The sequence below is a fragment of the Ruditapes philippinarum genome, unplaced genomic scaffold, assembly GCF_026571515.1.
Source record: "Ruditapes philippinarum isolate M1 unplaced genomic scaffold, ASM2657151v2 ctg1704_1_1_1_1, whole genome shotgun sequence".
In the NCBI taxonomy this organism is placed as follows: Eukaryota; Metazoa; Mollusca; class Bivalvia; order Venerida; family Veneridae; genus Ruditapes; species Ruditapes philippinarum.
Genome location: NW_026855681.1, coordinates 2779 through 18299, shown reverse-complemented (window position 1 = coordinate 18299; position 15521 = coordinate 2779). Strand labels below are relative to the sequence as shown.

The window sequence follows — 15521 nt, the reverse complement described above, 5'->3', positions numbered from 1 at the left end:
TGATTTGGTTTTACGTCACACCGACACAGTATAGGTCACATGGCGACGTTCCAGCTTTACTGGCGGAGAAAGACCTCAGGTGCCCTTACTTGCATTATTTCACCACCGACGTTCCTTAAGCTAGCTGGATAGCTTCCACACATGAAATAATCAAAAGTCCCTGTCCGGATTCGAACCAACAGCGGTGAGGGGCAAGTGGTTTAAAGTCAACTACCTAAACCACTCGGCCACGGACGCCCCACTACTTATTGGAAAATTGTAATGTAAATCGAGCCCCGTTTTCACATACACATATTTAAACACGAACGGGTACTGTCTTTTCATGCGACATGATAGCGCATGGTGTCTGGCTCTGTATTGTTGGCTAGGAGATGTAATCATTTTCGTTTGTACACTTAAACAGTATTACATACAAACTACATATACACACTGCATGTGATTCGTCATGACAAAAGACACCTAGTATTTATGTGCATTATTAACATGATAATTGATAAATGTACTTCGTAAATTACTACAAAAGATTAAAAAATATAGGGCGTTTTCTATTGTTCGCCCTGGACAAACTTAATTGATTGGTAAAGTGACGATTGAATTCAACTTAAGCTACAACAATACGGTACATTTGGAACACTTGGATAAATAAGACTGAAGCCGATTTGATTAGAAATGCTGACAAAATTGTTATCTGGTTAATTGCATTTTACAACTGAACGGGCATTTATTCATAAACCAATTTCATGATCTGCATCCTAAGTGAAATATCACATGGAAATTGTTGTGTATTTATAAGCACGTGTAAAATAAAATAACTTCAAGGCGAACACTGCCTTTTCTCTTCACAAATCTGTTCGAAGTTACAATGAAATAAGTTAAAAAGTAAACCGAGCTGCTATGTTTAGCAATTTTATGGAAAAAAATGACTTGAAAATACTTCATGTTTTACGTGCAAAAGGTGCTTCAAGACATGCCAGAGCCCGCCATTTAACATCTAATTTTTCAAAATATTTCGGGGGAACCCCCGGACCCCCACCAGCGGGAGGGGTATACCCTCTCCCCCTTTGTCTCGTTTCGCGTATATTTTTCCAAGCCCTAGCTACGCCCCTTGAGTTTATATTGCAATTCAAATTTAAATTGTAAATACTTAAGAGTTTTCATACTGACATTTATAAGTGTGTGAATGGTATTGTTGTTTTCATTGGCGTAAAGGACAAGTAAAATTGTTAAACATTCGTATGCATAAGTATTATTTCCTCCGTGTGAAAGGGCGAAGGTGAAATTTTACTTTATTTAGATGAAACGAGATAGCAGGTTGACACCAGAACTATCTTAGTGACGATGTCTTCTTGTAAATGGTCTATTCCGCTTCTAACAATCCTGTGTACGTCTGTTTGTAATGTTGGTAGTAAGGAAAACATACAAAGGATTGAAATTAAGGCAAGTGACATTTATAATGTTTCAATTTAATGAATTAGATTTATTTACAGTTTGATACAGAAACTTTCAGACACATACTTTTTTTCCTTTTTTATTTTAAGATTTTAAGTTGAATACTAAGTTTGCAATTGTAATTGATGCCAAGTCCCCTTTAAAGTGATTCGGGTTATTATTGAAGGTATGCTATACAATTTTCTTTTTATTTTGATGATATTCATTACAACAAGTGACAACAAACTACAAACGAATTATATACAGATGTTGTTGTTAAATGTAAGAGTCATTAATTAATATAGCATAGTCTATGTATAGCAAATAATAAAATGTTCTTGAGCAAATTATCATATTTCATCATTTAAAAGGTGTTTTTTTTAATCAATAAAATCTATTCATTACGTTTCGTAGGCATATCGAAATACTTGTAAGTATTTTTTAAAGGAAATGTGTTTCAAAATGTTTTGGTTTATTGCCATTATTTTCAAAACTTCCAAAGCATTTACAATGAAACTTGATGCGTATGAAATAGTGATACCTGTCGCACTCATTTTAAGGTCAAAAAGTCCATTCATGCTTGTTTATCATCAAAATGCCAGATCACTATGACATATAATCTTAAACACGTGTTTGAAATTTTATATGTTATAATGTATTGTGATCCTTTGTAAAAATATTGTGAAAATATGCCCTACCCCAGGGGTCGCATGGCTTATCAAGACATGAATATGAATAAACTTGAGCCTTCTGATAATGAACAAAATGTGTTGAAATATAAGTATTGTATGTGTTTGAATTTCACTGAAAGCATAAATTTGAAGCTGTGAATATCGCATTTTGTAAATGAAGAACAAAATATGTTTGAAAATTCATGTGGTAGGCCATAATTTCCCGGACGTTAAATTTTCAAGGACCATTCCCACGAAATTCAATACTGTTGCTATTCTACAAGTCACCCTATCCCTGATTAATAAGAAGTAAATAAAAACTGAGCTTGGATAAACTCATTAATTAGACGACAGTGGTATATTACATGTGTACACTTAAAATAATGACTACTGAAACTAACAGAGGAGCATTTAGTTTGCAAGTGCTTATAAATTCTCCTTATGTAAAGACATACACATAACATGCGTTAAGTGAGCTCACTGAACCAAAGGGATGTGAAACACTTGTACTTAATTAGGAGGAAATTAGTGCAACTATTGAGAATAATTATTCTCTAGGGAAACTCGACCGAACCTCGTTACCACCTCGAACAGTTATCCGCGAGCTAGATATTCCGGTTTTTATCGGCAGCCAGTGTAAGATTCTTAAAGTCTTCTTTCTAGCTTTATAAACAATTTGTTTTGAGGTACAAACGGGAGAGAAACTGAAACACGAACGAATGATTAGTTATAATGATAACTTTTCAGGAGTTCTTTTGATAGCTGTTACGAAGTACCTTGAAAACGTTACGAATTTCGTCGGAAAACTTTTTTATATACCGAAGAAACACTCGTGAAAAATGGTAATTTTCATCTTGTAGTGCTTATTTAAACTTTGATAAATAAGCTAGCCTTACATATTGTTTTACGAGAAAAAAACTTTAAACAGAATTCAATGTCCATTTAACATTGCTTCCTGTTTAAAATCTGGTAGTTTTGATTAAAATCCTTATTAATTGCTCATTCGTACACATTGCATTAAATTGTTCATTTATGATCTTCTTCAACCGTCTATATTAAGCAGACACTATTAAGATGGGGTTCCCTTAAGTAGTGGCTAAGTAATTTGTATCATTTATACCATTATAAACAAATATAACCATAATAACTTTCACACGTATGCAGCCGAAATGTATGATCTTTCTAAACATGAAAAAAACCAACCGCGGTTGGCTCTCACTATCGATCTTTTCAACAAATTTGCACGTGCCCTCCGAATTCGAGTGAAAGAAGTTCGAATTTATATTTTTGTTACAGCTAAAGTAGCCAAACTCTAGGATTAGAAAGGGGGTCAACTCACATCTATTAGTTTAAAGACTTTTTATTGTCATATCGTTTTTCATGAAATTTCCTACGTCTCTATGGCAAAAATTGATACCTTGTAGAAATCAAAATATCCAGTGAAAACCTTAAGATGACCCCACCTCATTAAATTTAGATAAAGGAAGTGCATACAACCTTATATTTTGTTGCAAACCATTTGCATGTAATTGGTTTGGTAGACCGATAGCATAGTAACTTAATGCTCTCTAAAACTGCAAGGATTAAAATATACATGGATGCATTATACTTGAGTATTGTAATCAAATGGTATTTGTTGTGTAAGTCAATGCTCTACATTATACAATAATATCGTCGCCTTATTCTAAAAATGTCCTATCTCCATTTTTACCAAAATTGAGATAACTGCATATTAATTTTAGTATTAGTTTGTTCTATCTCCAAAACAAAACATGTAAAGATTTACGTCATACTTTTGTAGATAGAGCGTCTGTATGTTGTTCTATGTCCAATGGAAAGCTTTGCTGTTAGCCTTTTTTCGTCGTATCTCCAACACATGTAACAATTTTAGGCTAATCTTTCGTGCCAGCCAATCAAATTGAAAAATATATGTCATGTGACCTGAAGGGGCCTGACAATATAATTGTTCTAACTCCAGTGATAACAACAACAATCATATCTCAATCAGCAAGCTAACTAGGTAAGTAACAGTTAAAAAATGATTTCTGAAGAATGTAAGTAATATATTTTAGCTTTTATACGTTTTATAAGTGAATGTATATTTTGCATTAGTATTTGTTTCATCGTATTATAATTTTTTATACATATTTCTCCAAGTTTGAGAATCACATAATTTCGGATAACCATATTCGGATATTCGTATGAACCATTTGGAACTATTTGGAGTATCGAACATTGTTGTTGTTTAATTGATAATGCTATTATTTTGTCTATTTCAGGTCAGACTTACTTATATTATCAGACGTTGTCCTTACAGAAATGTTGTTTCTTAGAACTTGTGACTTCAGTTAGCAGAACTTCCACAAAACTATGGAATTTAATATCTACAACATCAAGTCTGTGGAGACATTTTGACTTGCCATCAGTGTCAGATAATTCATTGTGTTAAGTCAAAAGATTTGGATATTTAACATTCCAATAGGATTGGAATACCACTGTCTTGCCCAAACATGGATTTTAAGTTTGCAGGCAAGTTGCAGTGCTCTCCGGGTCATCAATGATTATATTTATTAGATAATAGCAGAATCCTTAAAGCACAATACGGCATTATCTAGTATGTTGCCGGCTCGGTTTGATTTAGCCTGTTCATGGACGATATTATTAGAATGTCCAGTATCTACGTTGTGTAATTGTGTGAACTAAAAAAAGGGTTATAGAAGTCTTTGACAGTCCTTTATACCTCGGTATTTCAGTACATGATAATTTGGATATGCATTAATTTAATCACAATATTAGAGATGGTTAAAATGATTGGTCATTTTTCATAACGGTACAAAATATGTCAGTTTGTTTTAGCAAGTTCATTGATTAAAAAATTTTGTGAAATGTTTGTCTTTCTTTTTTAAAAGTTCTACGTACGTTGCTTTGACAAAATTAAGGTCATATGGCTCATTTTCGAGAGAGGCCCAAGATGCTGATCATGTGAATGAATTTACACTTTGACATAGTAATTTACAACGATAAAGTGATTCAGTGTCAGCGGTTCAACCACTGTGGCAGAAAATTTTCTTAAGAATATAAAAATCTACTAATATTCTATAGTAAAATTATTACTCTTAAAAAATGCTAACTCAAAAAGTATCTACAATTTTAGCCTTACTTTGTCATATCTCCGCAAACCCATTGTTAGAGTATTTCTTTTATTTAAAAATAAACATTTTTGGTCTATCTCCAAATATTTTTTTTTATTTTTTCAATTACTGCAAATTATAAAGGTATATAACAAAGTGCTTTTATCACATGTTGACATAAATAATACCAGTCCAGAATTCCACACTGTTAGGAGTTATCAAATAAAAGTTACGAAGTCTTGAATCTTTAACCCCTTTTTCCCAAAAAAGAGGAAATTGTAGATACACCATTTTTAGAATAGGGCGACGAATTATTGACTAATTTAAACGCTAACACGTTCCGTTTTCTTTGTTTGTTTTAATTGGGTTTTACGTCACACCGACACATTATAGGTCATATGGCGACATTCAAATTTACAAAAAGTAAATTTTCCTACGAGATTCGTAACGGTTACCAGGAACTCTGTGACAGATATCATAAGAACGCTTGGCAAATTATTATGAGAACTCAATCATTCGTGTAATAGTTTCTCCCCCGTATGCACCTCAACACAAATTGTACCCCGTCGTACAGACATGTCATAACTGGCCACATATTTGACATTTGATTTCTTTTATGCTATTTAGAACTAACACTTCATAATAGTTTAAATCATATTGCGTTTCGCAGTGTTTGCACTTTTAGAAGTCCTTTATCCTGCTAACATTTGATAGTTAAGGCTCTTTCTGCTAACGTGTATTCACTTGTAACACTCGGCCGATAGGCGGACAACAAACAACACTAAGTTCCCATTGATATGTCAATCAGTTTGTCCCTTAATTTTTAGAAATATAAATAAAAAATGCTGATAGTTTCACATAAAAAATCCCAAAAGACAAGTAAATTAATTTCAGCTTTACGGTGTTAATTTGTATTAACACCCGTACATCGTCTCATACTGTGGAAAAACTGTTGGAAACGTCTCTTTAAGGATTATCTACAAACGCTAAACAATTAACTAAATAAGTAATATTATCCGGTCGCTATCGCTCCCGTCGAATTTTTTATTTCTGTAGAACAGCGGTGAACGCTAACAGTAGCGTAATAATTTTACAACCGTTCATTCATAAAGATAATGACGTAATTTGAACGCACGAGCGGACTGGCATTAAAGGTTTTTCCGCCATGGATAAAAACATCCAAATCCAAATCCGATTTGAAACTTTATATTTCATGGTCGTTAAAATGTTAACCACTTGAAAGAAATAAGCAAATTTCAATGTCACTCTTTTATTGCTGATACCTGCGATACTGATTTTGATTGTTTTTGTTGGGGCGTTTGTGGAACAAAACAACGCCAGAATATGATAGGCAAATTCATGAATTGCATGTAATTGTTTTGATCAAATTTTGACGTTCCTTTCATTTAAAAAAACAAAAACTGTAAGGCTATGTCGTGCAAATATATCTGACGTCATAGTGTCACAACGTCACGTTAAATGGTACCACCCGTCAAATAAACAGGAAATTTCTTATTTACTAAATTTATTGAACTTATTCGCATATTATCATTTTCGAACTCATTCAATAAATTCAATATAGAACCTACTCTTATTCATTATTCTCTGTTATGTTTTTTTTCTTTCAATGAGCGATCAGATTGAAAAAACACAGGCTCATCACATCTGGGTGTAAGCTAGTCGCAATCACTTTCGTTTTGTTTCTGTTTGACGCGGTTCAAATATTAAGATTTCCTTACCAGACATTTGTTAGGAGAGATTTTAGACTTGTTATTTGGAAAAGAAAATATATCAAAATATGAAAAACAGGATCAACAAGGAAGGGCGGCGTTCAACGAACGCAACCCCCATATGACCCAGCAACAAGCACCAATGGCAAGGAGCCCAGGCGGACCCCAAACAAAAACAGGACAGGGCAAAGACAGAGCACGGACAGGTTAATCATTAAATGATAAATAATTTGTAACTGATTAGGAATTCAAAGAAAATAATTATAGGCCCACAAAGGGGAAGGGGACAGGAAACCGGGGGAAGGGGGGGGGGGGCGTTTATCAAAGAAATAAAAACCAGAGGCAATAGGGAAGATACTTACCGTAGACGAGAAAACAACAAGTGACACAAGCAAAAGTGTCACCAAAACAGTATGAAACAACATAGACATACATCTGAGGAACACAGTGGGCGCCGCCTTGGAACGGTCAGCAGCATAATAATGACTGCTGGGGAGTTTAAACCGGTTAATGGTGCACCAAACCTCGCTCTTAGCCCCACCATGTTCCTATAAACGAGACAGTGTAAATAAAATGACTCCCCGCCAAGTGAAATTCTAACAGTTGTCATGGTTACAAAAGGTTAAATAAGTAAAACACTATAATGAGCATGTAGAAACATATAAAAGTAAACCCAATGACCATAACAAAAGTACTCAATGTCCTAAAGGAAGACAGAGCAACAAGAAAATCACCTACAAGGGCCCGACGAAGCAAGGCAGAAGACGAACATTAAGACAATTCAGTCCCAAAGGGCTTGACGAACTATCCATCATAGAGTCTCCCACTTGGTCCGTCAGATGCAATCAAAAGAGGAAAGCGTAGTGACCAACTGTAAAAGGGTTGAACACTAAACATGCAGTATGTCTTAAAACAGTAGGGCCATAACCTCTTTTAATAAAACGTTTTATGATTTTAGTAAAACAGCAGAAAAAATACCATGACCCAAAATCTTACGAAGTTTGTAAATCACATCGCCATAAAAACCAGGCAGGCTAATCCCTTGTCGCAGAAAAGTTTTTAAATCACTATTGAATCAAAGTTACGATTGTAAAATTTAGTAAAATATATCCGTAATTTATGATAGCGGTAGCCCTGTTTTAGAAGTTTGCTGGTAATAAAAATATTCCGCTCGTTGTAAACCTTTACGTTGCTACAAGCTCTAGCGAATCTAATTAACTGAGAAACATAAACCCCGTAAGATGTTGCATGGGGTACGTCTCCATCTAAATGTGGATAATTAACTATACAAAAGTCAAAGTCATCTCTTTTATCATAGATTTTCGTGTGAATAGAATTGTTGTTGATAGTAATATGAAGATCCAAAAATGATGTACTAAAATTTCAAGAGTTCGTTTTATTAAGTTGTAATTCATGCGGATAAATGTCAGACACCATTTGATCAATAAGGATTATCTAAATTAAAAATATCATCAAGGTATCTGGAAGTATTATTAAATGCGACTATAACATCTTTTTGTTTATCTTCAGAGAGACTCAACATAAAATCTCTTTCATAGCAGTACAAAAACAAATCGGCGACCAGGGGTGCACAATTAGTACCCATAGGAATTCCTATGATCTGTTTAAATAGAGTATTACCAAACCTGACATAAATGTTGTCTAAAAGAAAAGAGAGTGCTCTACAAACTTCGTCACAGGTCCACATAGTATAATGTTTAACAATACCGTTAGTAAAAAATGCTTTGTTAGAATTACATGCTAGAAAGGTAACTTTTTCCCGTGAAAAAGTTTTCTGAATTAGGGACATTAGTTTATCATTGATTAATTTATGTGGCAAAGTTGTATAAAGTGTAGAAAAATCGTATGTACTGACAGTTGAGGCTTGAAAGTTCTTAATTTTGAATTTATCCAAGATTTCACTAGAATTTTTTAATGACCAAAAGAGATGTTTTCCTGTGTTTTCATAGACTTTATCACAAATTCTAATTACATGTGTTTTAATGGCAGTCAAACAAGACGTCAATAAAATAGAAAGTTTACTTGTAGTGCAAGATGTAGAATTAGCAATGAATCTGGCTTTGTAAGGTTTTTTTTATGTAATTTAGGAATCCAATACATAATAGGAAGTTTGAGTTCTTTTTCATTAATTTGGACTTTAAGATTGGAAATATTAGTAATATGATTGTTTACAATGTCTTTTTCGGAGGCAGAGGTTTTAGAATACGCATTAGTTCTATTTAGTTCCTTATGCAAAACGTTAATGTAATGAATTCGTCATACAATTATGATATTATTAGCCGTCTTGTCCGCTGGCACCAAAACAAATTTTGAATGAAAAGCAAGAATATCTTTTTTCAGATGTCTTAAAGTAAGTCTTGGTTTAGGTGGCAAAAGATGTTCATTTCCACGATAAAAATTAATACGTTAATCAATAATTTTAAAGATGTTACGTTTCCATGTAACTAGAGCATTACTATCCGCATTTTCATGGCGACACCATTTGACCGAAAAATCCTCTATAGATTCAGCAATCTGACCACGACAAGCATTAAAATCAATCTCAGAAGGAATTCTGTATTAAAGTCCTTTCAAGAATAAGTTACGAATTCTTTTGTTAGAAATTATATTAAAATTACCAGTGATTATATGGCCAAAATCTGAATTACAGAATTTAGAAGTATTGCAGTCTCAAGTTGTTGGAGTATTTTTTGAAGTTTTTGAAGTATAAAGGAACTGAATTAGTGACACGTTTATCACGAAAAATACTTGGTAAATCGATGAAATCGATACCTTTATTAAGAAAGGTTACTTTTAGGAAGTGTCTGTTGTGGTCAGAAGTGTTGTCGATATGAGGTCTTAAGACGTGCTGAGTATAACTTTGAATAAGATAAGCTGCTGTATATAAAGGATCTGTTTGAATAACTATATTATCTGCTTCCGCGTCTAAGATTTTCAGTGATGATAATGAAAGGGAAGTAAGACGTGATAACAATGCATGTTTACCAGAATTTTTTAGGATAATATTTAAGTCGGTGACAGGATAATTTTAGATATACGTTTGATGTTGCCTTTTCTACGTACTCCGTGAGATCGGGATTTACGTTTACGAATATTCAGAATAGAAAATATAGCAATGTTTGGATCTTTAGAGATGTTACCTTGTTGAAAAATATTGTCATTTAGGCCAAGCCGTCCGTACCTTTTTAACATTTTTGCTCTGCTGAATGCGTTTCTTCTTTCTGATAAGGTTATAAAAGTCATAAGACCATAATTATCGCACAACACTGGCGAAATTTTATGTTAAGACAACAGTGCAAAAATGTTTCCTGTAAGTGGAGGCTTTTCTTTCCATTCAGCATTTTATACCATTGTCCGCATGTCCGTCCCTAAATAAATAGACGCAAGACAGATTGGCAACTTTTCCCCAATTTTCAAAAACCTTGAGCTTCGATAATTGACGTCTAACGGCAAAAATTTATTAAAAAAGATATGAATGATCGCTTGTTTCAAACATTGTGACAAACATTTCAAATAGATGAAAAGTTATATTCCCTTTTGATACACTAACAGAGCGGACAAATATATCAGTGCATATCATCAGACCGCCATTTTTTTAAAAGTTGTTTATTTAAAGTGAGGAAGAAATAAAATGTGCTTTCTTCGAAGGGATTTCATTAAAATTTTATAGTTTTACATCTATCATTAAGAAGATTACTTACTCGTGGATTGTTACAGACAATAATTAATTGTTGACATTTGGGTATATATTCAAGAAGGGACTAGGAATTCAGAAAACGAGATCTTTTGAAAGACTGTCTTACGAACGCTGGGTTATTTACTTCGGGCCCATGATTGTCATTGTTTTTACGCATATTTTACAGTTATTGCTCGTAGGATACTTGAACATGCCCAAATGTCATCAAGAGTAGTTCTGCATGATGAAGTAAGTGTAATTATTAGAATGTAAGAAGGAAATCAAAAAATAAAAACGAACTTTTTGGTGATCGGTTAATTAAATGAATTGAAGTAAGTTCATCTTTTTGATTACGTTTGAAAAAAAAAAAATTGCTTTTCTTTAAACTGCCATAGATAGGTCGAAATCGTTACCATTAATAAAATCGTGTTGTTTCGTCATTGAAAAGTACGAAATTATAGTTTGATAATTTTTTACTATGTAATTATCAAATATAATTTGCACGGATAAATCAGTAATCCACTGAAAAGTATACAATTTAAAGCTTAAGTGTATAAAATATTTTAATGATAATTATAAACGGTAAAATTATGTCGTTTCATGGTCTTATAATTTATTCTCGAGGTTTAACATTAAACACATATAGATGTTGAAAGTAAACAGGATAACCCTAAGGTTAGCAAAACTCATCTTTTCTGTTTTGACGCCGTGTTTGTGCTCCGTCAAACCAAACAAAGATAAACATCAACGATATGTCGCGGCAAATAGTTATTAGTCCCCTACCGGTTTAACCGGAGGGGACTTTAGGTTTACCCTCCGTCCGTCTGTCTGTATGTCTGTCTGTCCGTCTGTCCATGTGTCTGTCAGTCCGTCCGTCCACAAAACTGGATCCCGCGATAACGCAAAAAGTACTGAAAATATTTTTATGAAACTTGATATATGGATAGATGGCAGTATGGAGATTATGCACGTCTTTTTTTTTCCTATGTTGAAAATTCTGGTTGCTATGGAAACAAATAGTCTGAAAATATGGCAAATTTAACACATAAACTGGATCCAGTGAAAACTTAAAAAGTACTGAAAATATTTTTAAACTTTTTTAACTTAAAATATAGGTAGATGGCAGTCTGGAGATTATGTACATCTTTTTCTTTTCTTCCTATGTTGAAAATTCTGGTTGCTATGGCAACAAATAGCCTGAATTTCAAGAGACCGATTTAAATTTTTCAGCTTTTTCACTGTAAATTCTTTATTTCTTAAGGTGTTAACTTCAAACTTTAAATATAAGTTTCTGGTCATAAACCACATCATATGTGACAAGGTTTACAACTCTAGCAGAAAAATTATCAGTATTACCTTCCTTGAACTTAGAATTTTTATGAAAAAAAAAATGTTGTCTTTTTTAAAATAACTTCTTTATTTCCTAATATATCTACTTCAAACTTCATATATATGTTTCTTATTATCACTCAACATTTTTGAGAAGGTTAAAGACTCTAGCAAGACTATTTCCAGAATTATGCCCCCCTTGAACTTAGATTTTTTTCGAGAAATTGGTATTTTTCCTCCACCTTCTTCATTCCTTATAGGATTTACTTTAAAATCCCACATTGTAATAATATGACAAGGTTGTATAAACATAATTGCCTTACTAGGCAGGGAAACTTAACACATTACTGTGATATAGACAAACTTATAACTCAAAAGATATAAGTTCATTCATGTCATTCATTCACTGGTAAAATTGAATGGCCAATGGCCCATCAGAATGTTGCTGGGGTTCTAACCGGTAGGGGACTTATGGATTGCTTGCAATACTATGATGATTGCTTGTTGTTTCAGTTTTATCAAATGTTGTATCATAAACTGCTTTTTTCATTATATATTTTAGGCATTAATTCCAGGATATGACTGCGATATCAATCAATTGCTACCTTTCCCAGTGGAAACGGATACAGTGCGGTGTTATACGTTTGATAGGCATTACAGATATTTGGTTCCAAACCATTCGTTTTGCGAGGTCACAAAAAATGAAACTGTTTTGCAATACCACTGTGTCGATGGCACTTGGAAACTTTCAAAAGGAACAGGTTATTTAACATTATATCATTGATTATAATCGTTATTCTTATGATCGGTATGATAATAAAAAATCTCGGGAATTTCAGTCTGAGTTTCAAAATTTGATAGTTGCATAAAGTAGGCTAAGATATGCACATTAAAACCGATATAAGATATGTTAAGCAAATTTCAGTAGAATGAAATCAATATGAATATTTCATTGTTTGAAAACAAATGGAAAAAGTCTGTATCATATTAATTTTAATTTTTCAACGGTTCTTAAATCACTTGAGTGATACTTAAATTTTCAGCTACCATTTTCCTCATACTTGTTTGTAATTTATTCTCCATGATCATACAGTAATGACATGTACAAAATATATAATGAAACTACAGTGCAAGTAATAAACATGGTCACATCATCAAAGAAAATGAAGTAGATAAAAAACAGACTTATTTTGTGTTGTGCAGAAAACATTGTAAGAGTTAAATATTTATTATGTCAAAGCCTTTAATCCCTTTCCAGATAATATTAACAGCCGTCCGTCTGTCTACTCAGGCAATTTCCAATGGTGTATTTGCTTCTTTAATGAAATAAAATCGCATTTACTGTCCGTTTGGTTTGTCGAATTTATATAAATGGTTTTGAATATGTTTTGAAAAACTAGTATGTTGATGATAAGAAATTGTTTCTTAACTTGTGTGTTGAACATGAAAGGACAATACATACAGAACTGGCATGTGATATTAATACAAAGTAAATGTATATTCATATCGATAGTATAAAATGAGTTTATCCATGATACATAATTATCTGTTGTTTAATTTCGTAAATTAAGCAATGCACTGGCAAAACTACGGACTTCATCATACAATTTTAATATTGAACTAGATAGAAACAGATACAGAGATCCAAGCGTATATGTTAATTATGTAAGGTTTCGGTGGAACGGACAAAAGTTATTTTAACTGTACTTTTTGAGATTTGTTTTCAAAAAGTGTTAGTTTATTCATATAGTTAACAATTATTGACTTGTGAGCCATTAAATTGCATTTGATATTCACCTGCAAAAGTCATATTGACAAATCGTAAAATCAGTATGCTGCCTGCTGATCAATATCACGCCATATTTAGTGGCTCACATGTCAATAATTGTATGATAATGACTTATAATGAAGAGGTGCACACTGTATAGATAACTTTTGTTTAAAAAAAAATTTATTTGTACAATTTTTTTTCTGTATCTACATTTATTGATATGTATATGTTCTTTTGGTTTATTGGTCATACAATTTGTCATATCCGATTGGTCAATATCACAATTGAAGATCAACTGTTAAACAGTTTTCTTTTATATTATTATTTGGCACACATGATCATCATTGTGACAAATGTCCAAATTACAGCACCATAAAAAAAGTCACACAAGTCAATTGCTGAAAACTTCAATTACGTTCAATTAATTATTGTTATTATTGATATTGATAAAGGTCTGAAAACTATTTAGAATAACTGATGACCACCATGTCAAAATGTGCAGAATGCAACATCAATGCTAGTACATGCAAAAAAAAGCACTTACAGACAAACAGACAAAGTTGTAAATTCTTCCGGTCCATTAGTTTTTACTTGAATTGTTGTATGAAAATCTAAAATAACTTGTCAAAAATATCACACTTATGACATAGGTTGCATATTCAAATAAATGCATGAATTGATTAAAAATTGAATACATACACGTAAGTCAATCAATCAATCAATCAATCAATCAATCAAACAAACAATCATTCAATCAATCAAGCACTCAGTTTATTAATTAATTAATTACTATCTTGATAAGGTGTGATACCTGGAAAGCATTAATCACAACAAATTTATATGAAAATAAAGCCAATGTTATAATAACATTAATGTTGGTCTGTATACAGATTTTTCAGTTACTTTTTTGTGGATGAAGACATCGGATGCTCATCCGTGCGTTTTAATTGGACACTATTGTGAACATGAAAAACTGGCATTCGTTATCTACAAGGCCAATTTTTGTTACATGAAATAGTCCGTTTCACTGGCGAATTTCGAACCTACAGTTGAGAAGTAGCGATGAAGTCAATATGTCCATCACAAACTATCTGTATATTTTACAGATCATATGATGATTTTTAAATTACAGACTCTCATCTTCGACCTAAACGAGCTGTTATCGCAATAATAGCAGCTGCAGTTCTAGCGGGATTAGCAGTAGCAACTGCAGTAGCAACAGTGATTTATTGTGCTGTAGAATATAAAACCATGAAATGTGAAGAACAAAGTAAGTAGTGTGAACGTTTATCAGCATTACTAGAGCATTAATTAAGGAAGTGTTAATATCTGAAAGATTTATGAAAAATACTGGTCAGTTTATGAAATGACATATAATCCTTTCTATCAACATATACCATTAATATGTGAAATAGCATGGACTTTAATTGACAATGATAGGACACTCTAATTTAACCGTATTTTATTTTTTTAAATGCAGCCCATCTGTCCGCAACGACGATCAGACAAATTAACAAGATGAAATCCGCGATAAATTTTTATTTTTTTATCAAAAACTGGTACTAATAATTCATTATAACGGTAACACCAAAAGCTCAATTTCAATATTTAACTTATTTACAGACCACCAAAGATGCAATACTTTAGGCTTACTTAGTAACTTAGTCTTAGTTTGTGACGCCCAATTGTTTTACAGGTAATATTACGGGCTTTACAATTTGCCCAAAAAGTGGAATAACTTTGCTCAAATGTTGGAAAATATTT

The 15521-nt window shown here is 32.7% G+C and overlaps 1 protein-coding gene across 1 annotated transcript; it reads left to right on the top strand.

Annotated features, from left to right (window-relative positions):
- Positions 1 to 1179: 1179 nt before the first annotated feature.
- Positions 1180 to 15027, top strand: LOC132744086 (uncharacterized; the record flags this gene model as incomplete). Its single annotated transcript, XM_060732694.1, has 3 exons — positions 1180 to 1437; positions 12549 to 12747; positions 14890 to 15027. Coding segments are annotated over exons 1-3 (436 nt in total), but the record flags the coding sequence as incomplete, so codon positions are not given.
- Between the last annotated feature and the right edge of the window lie 494 nt (positions 15028 to 15521).